Raw genomic sequence first — 22,051 nt, forward strand, 5'->3', positions numbered from 1 at the left:
CGTATCTGCTGATACAAGAGATTCTTTCAAAAGATAACCCTAACCCCTGGGTGGGCGAAAGATGGAGACAATACTACCATTGAAGCGCAAGAGTGAGCAGCAGTCTGGTCAGCCCTTGCTTTCTCAACTTGAGCAGGAAACTTCCAACCAAATAGGAGGGAGGCGCACTCTCAAATAGGAATGCAAACATAAAACACGTGCTCTTGAGTGTCAATTCCTCTTCTAACCGAAGTGAATAACAAACATCCCTTCCATCTGGACACTGAATAATGAGAGAATCGTAGAAGTTATCGGAATCCGGGGCTAGAGTCTTTGGGTAAACATCCACAGATGATCGATTCCCTGCGCTAGCAAGTATTGGATTGGAGTGGGGGTTAGTTGGCTCACCATATGGTATAGATCGATAGATATATTTGATACGTCCTATAACATGGAGATGGAGATAGCCAAGCCCCTTTCTCGAAAGGCAAACCCTCTTTATCATCCAACACAGGATCTCCCTATGGAATACCACCATTGTCTTTCTCCATCTCACTCAATAGTATATATCGGTATAAATAGCTCAGCTCACGAAATAGAGCGAGCAAGAGCTCGAACTTGGTAGGAAAGTTCGGATAAGTCGACTCGACTCCTCAGTGCAGCGTACACTTGCTTCAGCAAAATGAGGCTCATCCATTTGTTTTGATCCGAATCACACTCTAGACCAGCTCTTCTTATAGAGAAGGAACTCCACTTTGATAGTCATATGAGAGGGAAGAGACTCAAAGTTGACGAGAATAGTCAATTTGACCGGTATCACGAATAGCAGTTTTAGTAGAAAAGGGCGTTGATGATTGAAAGGATTTCTCCTCGAACCACTAGTAACTATGTCAGCTTTTGTCATTCTGATGATACTGAATCGGATCAATATTTGGAATAACAATATCTGATCTATCAAATCGATTCATCATCGAGAATGGAATAGTATAACATAGGAATTTGATCCAAACAAACTCCGAATTGGGATTTCTTATTGGATCAGGAATCCCATTGCATTTTGCATCCTTTTCCATTTTGCTTCTTTCAGGCAGTTTTGGCTCGCAATAAAGCTAGGGTCCTGATCGAGCAAGACTACGTCCTATCTATCTACCTCTCCAAACACAATATCTTGAGTACCTATGATGGTGACTACATCTGCTGGCATGTGATGTTTGGACATAGAATCGAGTCCTTGTGAATGGGCAAAGCCAGGTGCTCTTATTTTACAACGGTAGGGACGATTACTCCCATTACTGACAAGAAAGACACCAAATTCACCTTTATGTGCTTCAACTGCGGTATAGGTAGAAGGAGATGGTACGGAAAAACCTTCTGTATAAAGTTCGAAATGGTGAATTGAGGTAGAGTAGACCGATGATCCGGTAGTCATTTGGCCGGCTATGGAAAGAAAAAGCTTGCATCTGCTCCCCCTAAACTATAACAGGTCCCATCTCTCTCCAAACCTAACGTGGTAGTTTCCCATCATAAGGCTTTCCATCTATAGATTGAGCCATTACCCACCAAGGATCCCATTCGTTCAGAACTCAGTTGACTGCTTCTATAGATAAGGCGGAACGTCCTTAGTTCAGCATTATAGCACATAGTCTCCGATGCTACTATAGCGCTTCGCTAACTCGAAGCGCCTCGCTATGAGAATGACGCGTCGCTAATGCTCGTCTAAGTCATCGAACCCTCGCACTGACCATTCGCTTTCTCAGTAGCGAAAGCGCTTCTCTTTGCCCCTTAACTTCATAAAGTATTTGGAAAGAAAAGAAAGAGATTCTTGGTTTTATTGCTCCCGCTTCCTCATCTGCGCTCGTCAAGCCAACTTTGCTTTTTGGGAGGCGAAAGAGGGGTTGAAGCGGACATGTCGAAATGATAGCATTGAAGATATCTATATACACAGGAACGCTTATTCCGGACCGCGTTCCGGAAAAAGTAGCCTACTTGACAGAAAGGGCGGGCACTCTCGGCGCGGAGGTAGGCACTCTCGTCTTTCAACCCCACCGTCACTTTGAATTTAGTGGGGCACTGTTTACTTACAGCCTCTACGAGTTGCGAGTGAATGGGGCCGGTGCGTGGTGAACGGAAGGGTTCATCAAGCCATTTCTCGCCTTAACCCCTAAACTAAATAGGAAGAGGGGTACTTGACTAATAGGGGGCAATTGCATTGCACCTGACTGTGAGGGACCTCTTGATACCTTATGTTCACTTCCTAACTAGTAGCCGGTTTCCTGTCGCGGAAGCCTTTTCCCAGTGCGCGGAGCCCCGATGAGGAAGGTGTTAGTGCTTTCTCATGGGGTCAATAATGCTAATCCCTCTTTTTGTGCCAGGAAGAAGATAAGAAAAGGCGAAGCCTTCTCTTGGTTTCCCAACCTGTTGCTTCTAAAGGCTGCCCTCTCTCGGCTGGATTTTGGTCCAGCCTACTGCGAGGATCCCGTATCCCGTACATCGTCTTTCTCCCTCCTGGGTTCCCGTGGTTCCTATGCTGCCGCGTTTCCCGGTCCTTTTCTTTTAGTGCTTCGACCCAAAGCGATAGCTTGACGCGTTTTCCGTGGATAAGATGGCAGCGCTCCAGCTCACTAAAGAATGGGACGGCAGTGGTCCGCCGGCAAGCTCCTTCTGATCCTGGACGCAGTACATTGGAATCCTGAAGCACCACCACGAACGCTACCACGCGTGCGCCTGCGGTGCGGTAAGGCACCACCCTATTGTGCCAGCAACCAACTCCGGCGTGTCAGCTTAGTTATCCTCATCAAGCCACAACCTTGATGTCTAGCTTCCCAACTGGTAGACGGTTCCCTTTCCCCCGGATCAATGAAGAAGGGAGAAGTCAGTTGATTCCTCCGAAGAACCGAAAGCGAAGTGCTATGCCGGGGCGAGGGGACGGGAAAAGAAACTGCTTCGAAGAAAGATATTGGGGTTCCCAATGCTTCTCCATGCCCAACGAGATGCGCCGACCTCGGGATGCTTTACTCCTAACCCCACGGTGGTTCCAAGATGGAGCTTAACCTGAGTCTCGGTTAAGAACGGCGATGATCTACGTTTCACACGGCGCACGATTCCATGGATAGTTTCATTCGAGATCATGATGGAGGACATAGCTTACGATCATCGGCTTTGATCATGCCACTAGGCATTTGATTAGGAAATTGCACAATGATCCGAACACTTTGTCGCATCTCTTCGATAGGGATACAGTAACGATCATAGCGATCTCCTCTGGTACCTACTGGTACGTCAAGATCCGATTGGTCATGAACATCGTAAGGTGCTGCTCTTCGCGAATCCCAGCATACCCCAGGTTGGGATGGGTAGGCCCACCACTTCACTTTTGCACTTTCACTTAGGCCCGGGCCAAGTCAGTGGGGGGACCCTGTCGGGCTCCTTCCCCCCCAAAACAAACTGTACGTGGGAGTTTCCCTTCATACGGCTCGAGTCATTCTCAGATGCCCCGAGAGGCATCTTTCCTTATGATCTGGTGGTTCACATGCCCGCAAACGAGCACCGGCCGCAACAGCAAGGAACTATGACCAATAGAGTCAGACACAGAGCGTCATATTTCTTTATCTTGTGATGGTTGAGGAGTTTCTTTCTCAGAGGGTGCGGGACGCTTGCGGAGTCCGTGCCTTCCGTACCACCACAGGTCGTTCTTGGGCAGATCCCGCTCCTAAACATAAGGGAGGGATAGGGGGAAAGGGGCCCTAAAAACCACATAAATAGGGTTGTAGAAAGACCACTTTTATTCGACGTTCCGGGGTGCCCGATTCGATCGACGAATTTGGCGAGCTGATCCGCTTTGATCCAGGAGAAAGCCCAGTCAGCCACCTTTTTGGTGCAGGTCACGTGACCTACAGCTCAGCCTTCGCTTTTTGAGACTTCCTCTACCCACATCTCTATGTGCCTGCAGCACTTTCATATGGAGAAAGATGGGCTTACCATGTTCCATCAATAGCACCTAACCTATGCCGATTTTGGCGGACCGTGCTCCACCCCGGTGAACTCATGCGGTTCCAACGTGCCCAGAGGCCAGAGGCGAATCCGTTCACGGTCCGTAGGACCAACACCATTCGAAGGTTGATGGCCCGCCCCGCCTAGAATAGGAATCTTTGACTGGGCTTACACACATTCGCTCACTTACGCTGTCCCCCCTCAGCTCACCCTAGCCCCGGGTACGTCGTCTCCAAGGCTTCACACAAAATCTTCACTGACAACATATGCATGCTTTTGTAGGGTCAGGCAGAACCGTTGTTGCCTGATGGGAACTTCCCCCATATTGCTATCAATGTCTTCATGTCGCACGACCTCTTAACATTACACCACCGAATCCCCAATCCTTTGCTTGCTGTGCAGTGACAGTACCAATATCCACTAATCGTTGTTTCCCGATACGGTTGCCGGTTGACATCTCTTCTAATTCATCGATACGAGAATCACATTGTTGTGTGGAGGAATCAATATCTCGACATAAGCCAAGAGGCAGATCTTGTGCCACTCCACCAGGTCGTATGAAACTGGCATGCATCCTGGCTCCCCGGACTCTTTCATAGAATTCCAACAATTTCTCCCGCTCCTCAAAAGCCCAAAGGAACGGAGTTGATGCTCCCACATCCATAGCATGAGTAGTTGAAGCAAGTGAATGATTTGAAATTCGAGTTATTTCACAGAATAACACTCTTATATATTGAGCTCGTAATGGTACCTCACAATTCAAAAGTCTCTCTACGGCTGAAGAATGAGCGTGTTCTTGGGCCATCGTAGAAACATAGATAGGGTCAACGACGGAATGAACAACGAAACTTTACGACAGCTTTTTCGTACACGTTCACTTGCATCACATACACAAGTGCTCTCTGAACCATGCAATAAGGTCACCCATAACACGGCTCTCCCACTGGAGTTACCTTAGCCCCGGGCCATGCTATTCCATGATATTGGAAAAAGTTGACTAATTATTATCATCGTCTTGAAAGCTGGGCGCCTTTTGAATATGAGTGGGGCTCCTAGTCTAGGCGGCGCCTTCGTGGAGCCAAACCGAAGGAAGAGCAAAAGGGCGAGGCCACACCTGGCTTCGAATAGGTGGGGGGCTTAGCTCTGGACCCCGCCTGCTTGCAGAAATGAGTGGATCAGAAAGGGGGCTGGGTTCTATTTCCGGGCCGGGCAGGAGGTGAAGGCCAGAAGAAGAAGAGAAGTGCGCCTTCCCGGTAAGGAAGAGGATAAAAAGGTGTTGTCATCTATCTCGACCTGTTTCCCGAGGCATTGGAAATGAAGACCGGCTCAGAGAATCACTGGCGTGCTTTCTCTCCCCCATCGTTTCGCCAACAAAGAAGTCATCCTTGACTTGACTATTGACCATTCCATCCCTACCGAGCTGCCTCTTCGAAGTATTTACCTCTGCCTTTCTTTTTTGAGAACATACCCTTCAAATCAAAAAGAAAAAAAGAAAGAAAAGTTCCTCGTCTGTGATTTAATCGGCCCTAAGGGAGTTTACTCGACCCATTCTCCAGTCTCCCGCACTGCTCAAGTGTGCGACTCCGTATGAGGACCTCCTTCCCTTTTTCTCTGCCCACTCTCCGTTCACACGGTTATCAAAGCGGAGGAAGGGCGGGCAGCAGGTACCACGAGCCCTCTATCCCACACATCTATCAAGAAGCAAGTGTAGTTCACCGGTTCCACCGAATGCTCCTATCTCTCGGCAAAGATCGTGTGAGTGTGCAGTTATGCTTCGGATGCTTCGCCATGGAATAGATCGATTCAGTTCCCCTTCTTTTCCGGTGCACTCGCTTTGTATCTCTGACACACAAGGAAGGACGCGGTGGGAAGAAAGCTTCCCTAGCCTCTGTCCGATCGATCATTCCGCTGGCATCTTGCATTCACGCCTCCGTTTGACTGCCGCTCGGGAATGTAGTTGTAGATACGTGAGTCTTAGTGGGTCGTTGGCTCCACCTCTTATCTCCTTCTACGACATGCTGTAGTCGTCGCCATATTCAATATGTCACTTAGTCATATCTGCCTCGCAGCGGGTCAGCACCTCCGAAAGAAAGGGAGGGAGGACTTCATTTAGTGACTCCGTGATCACCCTCTAAACGATCAAAATAAGGTAAAGCTTGAAGATAAGTTTTGTACTCGATTAATTTCTCAGTCCCTCTAGTCGGGTGGGCGCCGGCCGGCCGGATCCCCCTGAAAACCATACGTGCGGGTCTCCTCGCATGCGGCTCACGCCATTTGAGGTGGCCCTGCCCAGCATTCATTCGCAAATCCTGTAGTGAAATTGAGACTGCTCGACCTCGGAAGCTAATTCGCGTGTAGGCAGCGCTGTCTTAATACCGTTGACTGTATCTATTCATTGATACATTGGCTCACTCCCCCCTCTTTTTTCAAGAATGAATGAGCCGCTCGGACCTTCCATTTCCGTCAAATGACCCGGCTTCCCCTGGCTCTTCCACCATCCGGGCTCCCTTTCCTCCCTATGCTCCCCCGGCGCAGGCCCACCACGCTTCGCGCCTGCGGCGTTTTTGCCAGACGGTCTTTTCCAGTAGTGCCATCCTCCCCGCAGGCTGTCTGTATGGGTGGGTTGTCCCTTGCTGCTACGTTCTGTTAGGCACTATGAATTACAGGAAATTCAGTGGTTGACTTGGATAGCAGGCGGGTTACACGTTCCACTGTGCCGAGATGTGAGGTGCAGGTGGTGATGATCACCCCGGGGTATGCGCTAGCGCCCTTGACGAGCACTTCAGGACCCGCCTACGCTCGTGAAAACCTAGGTCGGTCCTCCGACCAGATGTGTGGATAACGAGGCCACCTTCACAACCTTCTCCCTTCTATCTTTATCCAAAGTCAGGTAGGGCGGTTCGCTTGAGTTGCTCAACCGTCCCTTTGCCCGGTGCTCATGACGCACTACGGAACCTCCACCGTGCTAGCGGTGTAGGAGCCTACTCAGCGCCAGCAGCTTCGTGCCGCACTGGAGTGATCCAATATGTGGTTCCGCACGTTCCACCACTTCTCCTTTCATTTCCAATACTGATCGTGAAACACCATGAGCAGCAGGATGTTGAGGTCCGGAATTCGAAGTGAAATTCTTGATTTGCCCGTTCCTAGTCGTCATGGGAAAGAAATAAGAAAGAAATAAGAAAGAGATTATTCCCCTAGAGCTTGTCCAGTACCACCAGTACTCAAAATGCATCTCCGCGCATCTACCTGGCGCTTTTATTAGCCGCCTTGCATGCAAGCGAAGCGCTATTAGCGGCAATTAATAGCTCACTGAGCGATGATTGATGCAGTCAGTCAGTGCCCTCGATTATTCTATTCCTGATAGAAGGATCATGGCGCCCCAGAAGCATTCCATCCAGCAGCAGCATCTCCTTCAACCACGCGAGGACAAAACTGATGTTAGCTACATTCGAGCTTTCACCGCACAGAGGCGATCTCGAACACTACCTATGATAATAAATCCAAAGGAAAGGTCGACAAAATGATTCAATCTGACTTTATTGGTATTCTGGATTGAGTAAAAAAGGGATATATGAAGTTCAAGGCCTTGCCAAAACCGTCATGACCCTCTTATGTATAGGCCGTACTAAGCCAATAGCGAATAACAAACTCTTTCCTGCTCCCTCGACCTTAATTAACTCCCCCATCCTGCCAAGCCTCAGCTGCCAGCCCATTGTATCTAAGCACACTGCGGCAAATTGATAGAAGTAGCTAAAGATCTCGCATCCGACATCTCCGGCCGAACGGTTAGGCAACACTAGGGCGCCTGGGTCAAAATTCCGCTTACCAAACAAGATGTCGAGAGGCGAACTCTGTAATTCCCCTCCTGCAAAAGTAATAGCGGCTGTAGCATCCGTGTGGAAGAGGGTAAGCTTTCGACAACACCTTTTTCAGATTGGAAAGGATGAATACTTGTGTTGGGTCCTGCAGACCAGGATAGCCTTAGATCAAAACCTAATAAATGTACCTGGGGTTGATCATATTTTTTGGGCAATAAGTATTCAGGAATTTGAGCGCTTATGTAGCTAAAAACTCTGCCACCTGAATACTTGATTCATTAAGGTCGTCACCCTATACCCGGAAGTCTCTATCGTTTTCTTTGTCTGTTAAGCTTCACAGGGTTGGGACTCCCTAAATCAAACTGCAATCGTTGTTTATCAACCACTCACGACGACACCGAGATCTTCGACTTAGCTCCCACAGGTCATCCACCCGGGGCGGAAGATAACGAAAGGGAGACAAAGTCCTAACTAAATCAACACACAATAACCTCAACCTTCTACCCATTCCATCCATCATATCAGTCGAGTCGAGGAGATTCGTTCTTATCTATAGATAAGGCAAGAGAGAACTTATGACCTCGCGGATGGAGAGGGATTCGAACCCCCGGTATTCCTATCAATACTTCGGTTTTCAAGACCGACTCTTTCAACCGCTCAGACATCCATCCCTGCGCTCTCCCGCCCTATCTATCTGCGCGCTGGCAGGTAGGGGCAACTCTATGTGATTCGCTACGCTTGCTTGCGCCCCACCCCGTAAGCTGACTCTATTGCCTAGCGGTTAGCGACACTTTTCCGGTAGTACGAATCGCTACGCTTCACTTATTTCTATATGATAATATGCACCGTCGGTTGCTGCGCTCCCTGCGGGTAATAGCAAGAGAGTGAAGAACGAACGATCCTCAAAAAAGTCAGCAGTGAATGAGTCCGACTTGAGTTCGTGAGTCAAAGGCGTGGCAAGAGAGCGAGTTCGACTCGCGAATGATCCGCAAGTGAAGGACCGATCCTTTAACGCCAGTACTGTTGCGAGACTGGTACTTGGTGGCTCACGAGCAACATATAGAAAAAGGTTGCCCATCACTCCCTCGCTCCTTTTTGAAGGCCCACCGCTCCCCCTTTCTTTAAGTATCTATCCCGGCTTGCATTTTGGGGCGAGTACTATAGTTCCTCCATAATCACATAGAACGCCCAGCTTCGAAGAGCTGCTCTCTCCCCAGTCCACAGCAAGGTGTGGAATCTGGATCTACTGTGTGTTCTGACTCTATTGGATCAAGTCAGATACTAAGCCTTCTACTACTACTACTTAGGAGATCAAATGCTATATTTTAGAGATTGGACTCTCTTACTGTGTTTTTTCAGGGCTGTTCCCGAGCCAGGTTCCCTGGATCCATTCTTACCTAAATGGATGAATGAAGAAGGGGGCGAGCAGATACGACGGCCACACACACTTCTTTTTAGCCGAATAAAGTCGGATCTACTACACGGCTAGGATCAGAGAAAGATTGAGAAAGCAAGATCAAACCTACTCTACTGTCGATTCAAAAGGTAAACAACCCCCGAAGACTTTATCAATGAATGGATCAAAGAAGTTTATCTATCTAAGTCATCGTATATAGGGAAGAAGCCCGCCCCTGATCGAAGAATGAAGAAGCTAGCCCGGGTAGACTTTAAGACCAACTTGGTGTAGAGACGACTATGATGGTCGGCCTCCACAGACTGAACGCGGGAGATTCTTTCACCCTGTTTTTAGTAGTGCGAGGAGGATAGAGCTCCCAGCAACGACTGATTGTTCGTACGAGCGAAGGAGCAAGCATGCTTTACCCTTAGAGTGAAGTTGACATTCACATGTCTTGTGGGAACCCCTTTAGTTCAGGTAGCCATAGTCACTCAGGGCTATAGTGGTAGTAGCAAGATCAAAATTGTGAGATTGGCTCGATCACAAACTATCAAGAAGAAAGATCAAGATTCACTTTTGTCGGGCAAAGAACTCTATTGAGGAAATGACTTCGCTCACTGAAGACCAAGCATCAGCCATTCTAGATGAAAGGACACAAGCCTAAAACTTGAATGTGGATCTATTTATCTAGAATTCCTATCTTCAGAAATAAAGATTTGCCTATCTTCAGAAATGCTGGTATAGTTGACTTGCCTTTGTTTTCGCACCGTTGTCTGCCAGGGTCTGAACCATTAGGTAGAGGATCAGCTGAAAGAAAAGGCAGACAGAGATCTTGCGCCATATCCGTATACATTCAGCACCCTCATTACAACATTTGCTAAGCATGAAAAGTGGTTGGAGCTATGCTTATGTGCACGAAAATGCAGGAGAAAGGATGGCACCCAGAGACGAGGAAGGGCGTAGCAAGCGACGAAATGCTTCGGTGAAAGCTAGAACCAACTCTGCAAGGAAAGCAGAAGCAAACAGTTATGATGTGGTTGATAGTGTTTTTAGGGATTACCTAAGTCGGCGTTACCCGACATAGTCAACGGGGTACCTTCATTCTTTAACAATTCCCGACATAGGAACAATGAGCTGTCTCCACGGCTTCTCTTCCAAACCAATATCGCAATGGATCTATCTTCAGCTTATTCTCTCAATCAATGAATGCGGGTCATCGTGGAGAATCAGGGGAAGTGTAGACTATAAGTAGCCAATTTGCAATTCATTTCCTTGGCAATGACGAGTGATGGTATCTCGAAGCCATTCATCTTATCTCTGTAGCAGGAGATTCTTCACCGGACAAAAGATAAGGAAAAGACAAAGAAATCCCATGGGTAGTTTTTGGAAAAACCTATTTTGTAGGAGAGAGAGGCCTACCTATGAAAACTAGTATGTATCTTTTTCTTGGTTTAAGCAGTGCAGGAAATTGTCGGTCCTAAAACAATGTGTCCCCATGATCATTTTACATCACGATATCTTTTTCTTCTGGTTATGCGTTTTCCTCTTCACTTTTCTTTTTATTTATTTGAAGGAATCGTCCGGGCAGAAACGGGGATAGTGATTGATGGCATAGAGTTTTGATAGAAAACTCGTATCAAAATCATACCAAAAGAAAGTCTCGATTCGAGGAACGGAATACAGGTCCATGATAGAACACAGACCGGTAAGAGAAAGGAAAGTAAGCATAGTCTTCATTGAACCGGAAGAACAATTTGATTTTCCGTCAACAAAGTAACGCTGTGCAAACTCATCTGATCCCTGTTTAGGACTTCTTCTTCATGTCACGAGTCGGAATCGAACCGGCGCTTTCTAGATGCATGGTCAGGATAGATACCTATCAGATCGCGACTTTGATTTCGCAGTTCAAGAGGAGACCTCCCTACATCTGCGGGCTGGCGGTCCTGCCGGCCAGCCGACACAAAATCCAATTCGAGTTTTCAATACGGAGCCTGAAATAGTTTTTCAATTCAATACAGAGCCTTAAATAGTTTCTAAATACAATACGGAGCCTGAAATAGTTTTTCAATTCAATACAGAGCTTATACCAGTCTAGTTCAATTAAAGATCAATTGGCGCAAAATAGTTTGCTTAGAAGGGAAAATTCCAAAAGCGCATATAAAAAGACATCAAAAAATGCACATACATCGGTACCCACGGAAAAGGCAAAAGCGGCTGGCCGCTAAAATAAGTTAAATGAAATAAAAAATACATCTGCATTTGATAATACATCTGCATTTGAGAAAAGTAATCTATATTTGCATTAGCAGCAATGAAATAAGGAATATGAGAATAAGGGTTTGGATTAGGGGGAGGAGGGGAATTTATTTCTTCTTCCAACTCCATTAAATTAGAACTCACACTTTCTACGCTCATAGCCGGCCCATTGGCAGAATTTGGGTATGACGACGCTGGGTCAAATTCTACAAGCATGCCGTCCATTGAATCCGGAAAAAAGGATCCATCGTGATTCCCCATGTTTTTCAGCTCTGCTCCCAAACAAAAGAGAAAGGGAGACTTAGTTTTAGATCAGCGTTGGTTTTTCCAACGAAAAACAAGAACATTCTTTCATGAACAAAATGCTAGTGGATTTGTAATGCATACGATGGATTTCCCATCGACGAAGGCCACACGTCCCTCACAGCCCTTTTAAAGACCAAACCATTTGCACCAAATTCTTGCAAATCCGCCAAAGCCTGACGGCGATATTCGACCCGATGATCCCATTCCACCCCTCCATGCACTGCTTCAGAAAGCGCACTTATATTAGAGGAAAGGTCGGTTAGCCAATACGGATCGATATCGTCCACGATTTTATTAATCTCGACGCGTATCCTGGAAGCAAGGATTACCCCTGCATTCTGTGGATCGTTCGGATCGATAATAATCTCATCAAGGAGCTTGAGCATCCTATCCCTATGCGCTTCATTGGTGAGAGGATTGACTTTTATTTCGTTCTCAAGCCCTTCTAAGAGAAGAATAGCGGAGAGAAATGGTAACGTAATAAGGGAAAGGGAGCTAGCTGCTTCCATATCGCCCCCAAAAAAGAACCAAAAAGTTCCAGAGGCATCTTCCATTCATTTCGATTTAGGTCTTTCTGCACCATATTTAGATCTTCCCTTTCTACGATCCGGAATTCCCAGCAAATCCTTGACTCCTCGAATACGATGGGATTTCACACCTGGCGAATCTTTCACTCTACCTCCTCTGACTAAGACTATAGAATGTTCCTGTGAATTATGACCTTCGCCTGGAATGTGAGCAAATATATCATGTCGATTGCTCAACCGTACTTTTGCTATCTTACGTAGAGCTGAATTAGGTTTTTTCGGTGTTCTCGTCGAAACACGCAGGCATACTCCTTGCTTCTGGGGACATTGATCCGAAGCTCGAGTACGGTCCGTGCGCCGTTTTTCTTCTCTACCATGACGAATCAATTGATTTTTTGTAGGCATCCCTCTTTCCTATGTCCTTCCCCCCTTTGCCCTTTCAAAAGTGGTTACTCCTGATCCGAAGCACCCCTTTTCCATTCATAGAGAGATCCAGTCGTCAAAATCAATAAAAAGGCCATCATGGACCAAGATCCAAATAGATCAATCTTGTTAGGAGGTACTGCCCAAGGAAAAGAAAAGGTGACTTCCGGATCAGGGATAATAAATAAAATAGGAACCGGATAAAATCGTATATCGAAACGACTTCTGACATCACTGGAGGGATCGGAACCACATTCGTAGGCCGACAATTTTTCTGGATAGGTCGAACTATTGGAAGCAAATGGAAAAGGAACACCGAGTGGAATCAAAGAAACTAGCGAACTGATCACTAAATAGATACAAATAGGTGCAAATTCCGACATCACCAAAGCCCACTTCGTTCTCTCACTCTCCTCGCGGCGCTCCTTGCTCGCAGAGCGGCATACCGAAAAAAGAAGCTCAGATGTGGATTCGAACCACTGAAGGATTTCAAGGGCAATGCCCCTTGCTCTTCCCACTGAAACAAGAAAAAAAGGATTTGCAGTCCAGCAAGAAAACGGATGCGCTAACGCGCAACGGCTTTCGCGCTAGTTGCTCAATCCGTTGCTTGTTTTGCTCTAACCAGCTGAGCTACCAGAACCACTTGCCTAAAGTCTCTTTTCTTCATCTATGAGCATCCTACCTGCAGTGGAGGAGCTTTCTCAAGAACCGAGAGCCGGCCAGGGAGTGGACGGCCCTCGTTCGGGAAGGTCTTCTTCGCTATAGATGCCACCAAGAACAAGAAAGGGGCGCTCCGCTCCTAGTCACTAAGCAGCTATTCTGTCCGACGGCGGACTCCATCAATCTGAGGTTCTTTCTCTCACGTAATTTCGCCTGCCCGTTCTACTTCCGTGCCGGAGGAAATGGGATTCGAACCCATGATACAATCTTCTTGTATGTCGATTTAGCAAACCAATGCCTTAAGCCACTCAGCCATACCTCCAAGTTGTTGATCGGAATTGGATGTGCCGGGTTGGTTGCCCGAAGATCCACTGCGTAAGCCGTAGCGCGCGTACTCTTCTTTACTGAGCGAGAAAGACTCTATCCAGATCTATGGATCTCCCCAGCGTCCAAGCGAGACCCCATCCAAACCAAATCCGCCACTCGTTGGGCGAGGCCTTGCTTTCTATGAACACCTCACCACTGAATGAGAAACTTAGCCTCCAACCCGACCAAGAGAGAAGACAGGGTCAAGCCGACGCCGCCCTTCCTCACCTGCCTGAATGGAATGAATATCTCCTTCGTCTAGTCGAGAAGGGAAAAAGCCCGGTGGGGAACAGGACCGTGACTCTTCTAAACCATTACATGACGGAGAAGTCCATTCTCGTCATGATCGATCCACGTCCTACCATAGTGCCCGGAGAACCTGCTTCTAGAAGATTCTATAGTGATCCACTGGAATCGGCCTCGGGTGACGCCTCCCTAGTCGTCGAAAGATTTCATCCCTCGCTCGGTCGTTAAGGTGGGGTGAAAACTGCAATTAATGCTCTATCTCCGTCATAGAATATGGGATACTCACTTTCAATGTCCTCGCATCCCCAGAGCCTCAGACTGGCCTGCCCTTCCAATCGGGGTTATAGTGGGTCCGGTATCAGCAACACCAGCCAATCGTGTTGGTACGGTGGGTTCCCCATACCCACTATTCGGAAAAAAAAGCTTGCCATAGCAGCTCAAACCTCCGATTGGGAAATGGGAGTTCTAACCGGTCCTAACCCCAATTCCAAACAAATTGATTGGACCGAGGTTCGTGCAGGGAGAGAATAGAAACTAATAACGATGGAGCAAGAAAACGGATGCGCTAACGCGCAACGGCTTTCACGCTAGTTGCTCAATCCGTTGCTTGTTTGGTTCGAGGTTGAGCTCACCCGCCGCCCTACGTCAGTAGTCTTCCTAACTTCTATTCCCTTTTTTTGCTCTAAGGTAAGGTCCTTCAAGAACAACATTGCGGTCGCAACGGGGCTCTGGGTGAATATTGTCCGCCCATATGAGCCGGGCTGTGAATATTTATAGGTCGGGGTCTTTACTGAAAAACCACAATACTACACTACAACAATTTGAAGAAATCCGCAAGTGACTCTAATTTGAATTCACTAGTCGTGTTGAGTTTTTTTATTTCAATATAAAAAATCTGCCAATCCCGATATTCCCACATTTCATTCTGGTCCAGTGTCCATTCCTGAATGAAAGAAATGAGCTTTGCCCCTTCACTCACTTCTGAATGACTCCTTTAGCACTCTCTTTTTTATATCAAAAAATAGAAATAATTTACCTTTACCATACCTTCCAAGCAAGAGTGTTTTATTGCAAGATTAAGTTATTACTGAACAAAGAGAAATTCTCATTATAAAGGATGAGAGAAATTCGGAAGCACTTTTTTCTTATTCTAGCAGACGGAATTGAATTGGTCTAATTTAGGACTTTCCAATCAATTTTTATCTTACCTAATTATATCTACGCCCAGGGGGTAGGTACGTCGCAAGCTCTGGGCAGCTATCTTATTCCAAAGAATCTCTCTCCCTAAAAGGTTGCCGATACCATACCTCTATTGAACCCTACTGGATCCAATTGTTTAAGTGTTTAGTCGAGAGGAACCACATTGACACCATGCTTGTGCTAAGCCACAGATCCATCAAACTAGTCTGGATTTCTTCTTGTTTACGAATAATGGGGCATCTGCCTAACCCTATCAAACCTCTCTGCACTACTTCTCTCTATTCTCAGCAGCCCGAAGGATTTTTCGAGTCTCAAAGTCCTATTAGAACTCCCGCGCTTGCTCCTTTGGAGCCAAATGGATCCGAATTTCGGTAAGATAATACAAGAATCGTATTTGGTTGGGTTCTCACTCTGCTGTTCAGTCTGGCGTGGGTGTGATACCGGTGAAGAAGCGAGTAGTTGACAGTCAGGGAAGTAGATTCCTTTAAGGAGAGAAATTCATTGGTTTAGCCGTTAGGCGGAGCTTCTTTACACGCCGGTAGCGGAACAGCCCAGGCAGCTTAACGTGCTCTTGGCACAAAGGTAATAGAATGGGAGTCTGACGACACCCGGTACTCGGGATCTCCTGCTTGAAGAAGCAAGGAATTTCAATTACTCAGCCATTGAATAAAATAAACTAGATACCCATGTTTCCAATATTTACTTCTCTTTACTTGCAGGACCTGGCCTAAGCATAAAGTAGATTTGCTGCACAAGCTCAAGTGGAGGAGGAAGCAGGGGTGGCGAACAAAATGTTGGTATGGAAGATCTCTTGCTCCCCCCTGAAGGGTTCTTAGATTACCAAGTAAGGGAGGGAGGTAGGTACCATGGTTTCATTCTCCCATCGAGAGGTTATGATACTAGCAAGAGTCCTATTCTTCTCCTCTCGATCCTACCTTGGGTTATGTTTGACAGGGATGGTCAGTGAACTTCTATTGGTTTCAAAGGAGGATAGAGATCCATTGGGGAAGGCTCGAAAGGTTATTCGATATCAAAGGTTGATCCTCGACGCGCCGCAGCCACTATTTTGACTCCTTTTATGCAATTATGAACGAAACTTTCTCGATTCCAATGCAACTTATCCTTTTGGAGTTGACGTAAGAAACTACGCGAGCCTCCCAATGAAGCCAACAGAAATCCTATCCGAATACTAAAAATAAAAGGCAATTTCATTATGGTGGTATACCAGCCGCCAGTTCTGGAACTTCCAGTTCCAATCGGAGCATATAGATCCATAAATGGATTTGTATGTATAGCCACTTCAGTCGTGCTCCTCGTTTCTCGAATGGAAAAAAAGTATCTTCTTTCTGGAAACATGCTAAACCAGAAATTCTTATGTTCGTGATTCTTCATCCACCGATGCAGAAAATCTTCCAGTTTTCCATTCTCATATGAGGCAGGAAAGTTTATGGGCAACAGGTCGGCACAAAGTGATTCATCATGTTCAAACATGAACCTTTCGCTCGTTGGGGACGGTTTATAAATCATCAAATTCCCACAAATGGAATGAGAAGTGGGTCCATGTAAATGATCGAGACCTCGCAAACAACAACGTTCCTTCCCCATATGGAGTTCGGGACCCAAGGGCAATCGTTGAGTGAACTGTATCTTATTCGTATTAGTTGACCTAAGCCACACCATTATTGCAGGGGTGGGGCTCAGCCTCCGAACCGTATGTGGGACGAGTTTCTGCCTCATACAGCTCGGGCCGAAGACCGGGGAAGTTGAGGAGAGATGGGGAGACCCAACTGCTGCCGGTTGGGACGGACAGGAAAGGGGGCGGGGATATGCTTGTGAAGAAGCAAGCTTATTGCCCCACCCCCCAAAAACAAACCGACCCAACAAGAAAATGTATGCGCAGGCGCAACAAAGCGCTCATCCCTTGCTTGCTGCTTCGCGTTCTTTCTATTCCATCCCAGTCCATTCCGGGATAGGCGGCTAATATAGTATGTGCAGTAGTCGTCGTCTGACCAATCGGCTCGGACACCAGACCACTTGTGCCTGCCCATTCTGTCTCGCCCTAAATGGAATGGCTCTCTTAGTTACGCTGTGCCCCGACCCGAGTCCCCACGTCCGCTTTTATCCGCCCGCAACTCGGCCAACACAACATTAGGGCCGTCCCCCCCATTCTATGCTGACCCGGGCTGGGGCTCGCTTTTTGGGAAGCCCGTTCCCACCGTGCTCACGGCCCGGCTGGCCTGCCAGCGGTAGTGGGAATTCTCCCGTTCCCTGGTTAAAAAAGGGTTGGTTGGATGCGGGATCTACTCCACAAGGAGCGGTACGGACGTAGAAGATATCATCACGACCTCTCTTTGCGTACCGCTAGGGATGACGCCACTTCGCCAACTGGCATTACCTGCGCTTTCATGTCTCTCAGTGTGGTCAACACTGGTTGTTTCCGAACAGCGAGGCTTACACCCATTCGCATTAATTCATCCAAAGTTCCTTACCCTTATGCACGAATTTTGGAATAAGCCATCTTCCTATCAAGGTTAAGGAGTCAACCGAGCATCTCAGCGGCGGGATTGAATACCCGGATCGAATCAGAGTTCACGCCGCCCACCCTGAACAAATAGAATAGGAGGCGTGGGCCACAGGTCGCACATAAGCCATCGGGTCGCACGACAGAAGAACACCCAACATAAAGATGCACACTCCTCCACGTGAAATAGAAAGGTTCATCTTCACTTTTTGTATTAGTCGTGACCAACAGCCATCAGCAGCCGGCTCGTTGGTAAGGCGAGAGCTTCAAGCCCGCTTTCTGGTGGCACACCCCCAAACAAGCACCACTCGACGAGGGGGGGGGGGAAGCGACAGGCCCAAAACCTTCGACCCTTCTTTCTATATGGGGGTGCCCGGGGCACCTCATCTTGTCATTTTCTTGCTCATTCCCCTTAGGCCAAAGTGTTTGGCCTTTACTTCGGAGCACCCGCTCACGCTTCGCTGACCTATCGCGTGGTAAAGAGAAGAGAGTACGAAAGAATTGTAAACAGAGCAGACCGCAGAAAGATTCTAAATATGAAAAGTCCCCCATGGATTCGATAATAAGGAAATGAAGAACGGGAACGAAATGAAATAAAGCATTTCTAGCGGATGAGCTTCTCTCCATTTTGTCTGGTAATAGAATAGGGCGGCTTGCTTTGACCAACACTCCACTTTTTGCTCTGTCCATGGAGCGTATGAATTTCCTTAAATGTAGATAGACCAAAAAAGGGAATAAAGGGATAGGAATAGGAATTATAGTACCATTGGAAGAAGAGGCACCAGTGGGAACATCTCTACTGACGAACCATTTCAATAGTACGGGTGCTGCCGTGCCACGGGGCACGACCATGGAAGTAATGAAAAAGAAGAAGTTCTGTAGTTGGACCATCTGCTCTATCCGTTCGATTTGAGCTTCTCCAGAGAAGATGAGACGCTAAAAATGAAAGTGTTTGCAACGCATACCGAAAAAGGGTACCTATGTTGCCGACCATTAATGACTAGTTCGAAGACCAGGAGTAGGGGCACGTGCCAAGAAAGATTTGTTACTTTCCCTATGGTTTTCGAACGTTTTCAATAAAACCTTCTCGTAGAAGTATTTTCACAAAGTTTTCAGTAATATTAGTAGATGCTATTTGAACCCTTCCTTTTATTAAGATTCGAATTCTTATTCTTATTATTATCTAATTATTCTTTTTTTTCATGTATATGCGTCAGACACAATCTACTAATTGATCTATATTCTGATACCCTACTATATCATAGTCTCTACTACTAGTATTTTTAATACCTCAGGAGCTCATGAGACTCTTTGAGTGAAATTCATAAGTCTCAATTCCCGAGCGATCGCACCAAAAACTCGAGTTCCTTTTGGATTTCCTTCTTGATCAATGACAACCGTCATCATATCGTATTATCATACCATTGTCACGTTTGAGTTCTTTACATGTACGTACAATTACAGCTCGTCTTACTTCTGTATGATCTTTCTAGAGGCATTTTGGGCACTGCTTCTTTGATTACAGCAACAGTAACGTCACCAATATGAGCATATCAGTGATTACCATCTCCTAAGATTCGAATACATATCAATTCGATAGCCCCACTCCGTTGTTATCCGCTACATTCAAAAGGGTCTGAGTGAGATGGATCTTGGAAGTCTGGTTTTTGATTGGATAGTGATCTCGGGCACGAGTGGTTGATCTTCGCGGGCCGTGAATGGCCATGGAAAGGAGTATTGATGTCAATATGTTCGATCGAGAAGATTGGACGATGAAAGACGGATCCTTTGTGGTTTGAATAATAGGCTGTGGTCTGGATATTGGGCTATGGGCTGATTGCTTTCTGTATGAGCCTCTTATGATTGGGCTCTCGTGGGCGGATTACCCGATGTGTACTCATCTTCCAACAAAGAGGAGAAGACATAACCAGAAGAATTGTGAGAAATAAGTCAATTTATCAAGTTGAGGCATTTCGATTTGGATTTCCAATAAGAAAGACAGAAAAGACTCCTGCGCCCTCGAGAGCATTCTCTTTCACTTGCATTTCTTCCTGAAGTTGGCTCGAAGACCTGTCCAGCCTTGATTTTCCCAGTTATTACTCGAGCGCACTGAGGCAACTCTGAACTAAGCTCAGGGGAGGGGTAGTAGGTATGCTTCAAACCCTCCGGCACCTTGAAGAACGATGGCACTAGATCGGGAAAGATGAATGACCAATGAGGACAGCACAATGGGGGAAGTTGGTAATAGAGAATCCTCCCTTCTTCTTTGCTTTCTTGCCTGAAAAAATCCAAAACTAACCATTGGAACCTCATGGGCTACCGAGTTAGGAGATTCATTTTATTTATTACTTTTACTTTTTTTTACTAAGTTATTCTAAAAGATAAGAGCTAACCGACCATCCTAATTGAATGTTTGAGTACTCGGAGTCTCTCGTAAGTATGGAAAGAAAGTATCTTCTTTCCACAACTCCTAAATTTCCCATCAGCCTATCCAATCTAATTCCAGACAGAGTCAGTAGACCTTACTTTAGTGTAGGTAGTGCCAGATAATTAGGAAGTCTTGATAGTCTTTCGTATAATCTCTTCTTCAATCCTAGGATAAAAAAAGGAATGTCCTTTAGGGACCTTTGGATACCAAGATTTCCGACCTCTTACTTTCGTAGTTATGAATTGCGGAATAGAATCAATTATGAAATTCATAAATATATATCCCTCATCCCTATTGGTATCGGTTTGGGCCACTACCCAGAACCCTGCCAGAGCCCTATTTTTAAGAAGAAATTGACAGTATTTTTTAGAACTAGAACTATGGTAAAATCCACTATCGACAGGCCTAGTTCTTTTCCTTTGCTTATGCAGGGCAAGAATTTGTCGAGTTCAATCAGTACAATAAGAAATCCTAAGTATTATTTTGGTCAGGCGACACCCAGATTTGAACTGGGGATAAAGGATTTGCAGTCCCCTGCCTTACCGCTTGGCCATGCCGCCAAATCCGATCCAAAATTGAGCAAAATCTTATTCATCCACATTATTTTACTAATTTTTATTCGTAGGAGGGGATTATTAAACCCTTTTTGATTTTTTTAGATCGTTGAATCCCTTTGTACTTATCCCTTTCCAATCCCTTTTAATAAATTCATTCATGTTTTTTATTGGACCCAGTTTTATTCTCTTCGATTGATTGTATCTCAAAACACACATTTCTTAAATACCTTCTCTTTCTATTGAAAAGAGAAAGGATTTCCAGTCACAGACTGCCAAATTGAGGAAAAATTGGAACCATTAACTATATTATTAGTTATTATTTGTTATTTTGATATTTTCTATTTGTTAGTAGTGAACGGTTCTAAAATGGGTATTTTATCCCAAATAATGTTTCCTTAATGGCATAACAAAATCAAATTGATTTACGGCTAATCAGTATCAATTAAAAAAAGAGAATTATGATATTGATATAGTGTGACCTGACCCCTGTTGCTCCAAGTGAAATTCTTTCTAGGGTTCTTAAAGATATTCTCCATTTTTTCCCTTTCCCTACAATAAAGTATAGTCTGAAGGCTAGCACACACCATTCCTCGCTTATGATAATCTAAGGCCAAAAAGAAAGAAGGCTCACACCATAATAATACATACCCTTTTTCCTCGATCGTCAAGGTTGTGGATTTGGATCGATTTCGGTTTTACGGGCTTCATACATTGTTAAGAAAAGTACTCGGCATTGGAAAGCACCACGTTCTGGCCACACACAAAAGAAGTCAGTGGAAGGTATGGAATTTCTCGGCTGAAGGTCAGAAAGAAAGCAATCGCCAGTGCTCTCGGTTCCAGCAACGAGTCTTTTCTCTAAGAATTAAGGAAAACAAACTAACCTTGTTTGTCTATGTTCACCTTGACATGAAAGACTCTTTTCCTAACCTGACTGCTCTACCTGGCTAGTTCACTTCACTTTTCAAGGGATCCTGGATTGGAGTTCACTTGTCTATGAGTGTCCGAACAGCTTCAGATCCTTCCAAGGCGCAGGGGTTCTCTCTCCATTCACTTTGAGCTGGGTTTCTTGTGATCTTTTTAGTAGTTTTTCCGTCCAATTTTATGGTAAATTAAGTCTTACACAGCTGTCCCCAAGGATGTCCATTCCATTCGGCAGGGACTCCATCTCGCATTCGATCTCCCTCCTTTCCCTGAAAGAGTCGAGGTCTCTCTGGACTTCTCTTTTGCCTCTCTCCCAGATTCAGAAAAAGGGAGGAAGAGGGCCTCTCGACGGGAGTGATTCCCCGAAAATAGATCGTTCCCAGCATCCTCGAGTTCGTAGTCAAACTCACCTTCATCCACCTTTCATGGACTGGCGCGGGCAAGCGCCGATGTCTGG

At 46.1% G+C, this 22,051-nt stretch overlaps 2 protein-coding genes, 2 non-coding genes and 2 pseudogenes across 4 annotated transcripts; 1 reads left to right on the plus strand and 5 right to left on the minus strand.

The window, feature by feature from the left end:
* Window positions 1–4,507: 4,507 nt before the first annotated feature.
* LOC119327367 lies at window positions 4,508–6,117 on the plus strand (annotated as a pseudogene).
* A 2,254-nt stretch (window positions 6,118–8,371) lies between these two features.
* Window positions 8,372–8,458, minus strand: TRNAS-UGA. Its single transcript has one exon. It is a non-coding gene; the product is annotated as a tRNA-Ser (tRNA).
* A 3,821-nt stretch (window positions 8,459–12,279) lies between these two features.
* LOC119330817 (ribosomal protein S12, mitochondrial) lies at window positions 12,280–12,722 on the minus strand. Its single transcript, XM_037603946.1, has one exon. It carries the CDS (start codon window positions 12,675–12,677, stop codon window positions 12,300–12,302), a length of 378 nt encoding a protein of 125 aa, XP_037459843.1. The 5' UTR covers window positions 12,678–12,722; the 3' UTR covers window positions 12,280–12,299.
* Window positions 12,722–13,091, minus strand: LOC119330818 (NADH-ubiquinone oxidoreductase chain 3-like). The gene has a single exon (XM_037603947.1). The coding sequence runs from the start codon at window positions 13,076–13,078 to the stop codon at window positions 12,722–12,724; it is 357 nt and encodes a 118-aa protein (XP_037459844.1). The 5' UTR covers window positions 13,079–13,091.
* A 2,963-nt stretch (window positions 13,092–16,054) lies between these two features.
* Window positions 16,055–18,635, minus strand: LOC119334313 (annotated as a pseudogene).
* Window positions 18,636–20,605: 1,970 nt separating this feature from the next.
* TRNAC-GCA lies at window positions 20,606–20,676 on the minus strand. Its single transcript has one exon. It is a non-coding gene; the product is annotated as a tRNA-Cys (tRNA).
* Window positions 20,677–22,051: the final 1,375 nt, after the last annotated feature.

Source organism: Triticum dicoccoides, chromosome 7A, assembly GCF_002162155.2.
Source record: "Triticum dicoccoides isolate Atlit2015 ecotype Zavitan chromosome 7A, WEW_v2.0, whole genome shotgun sequence".
Taxonomy (NCBI): domain Eukaryota; kingdom Viridiplantae; phylum Streptophyta; class Magnoliopsida; order Poales; family Poaceae; genus Triticum; species Triticum dicoccoides.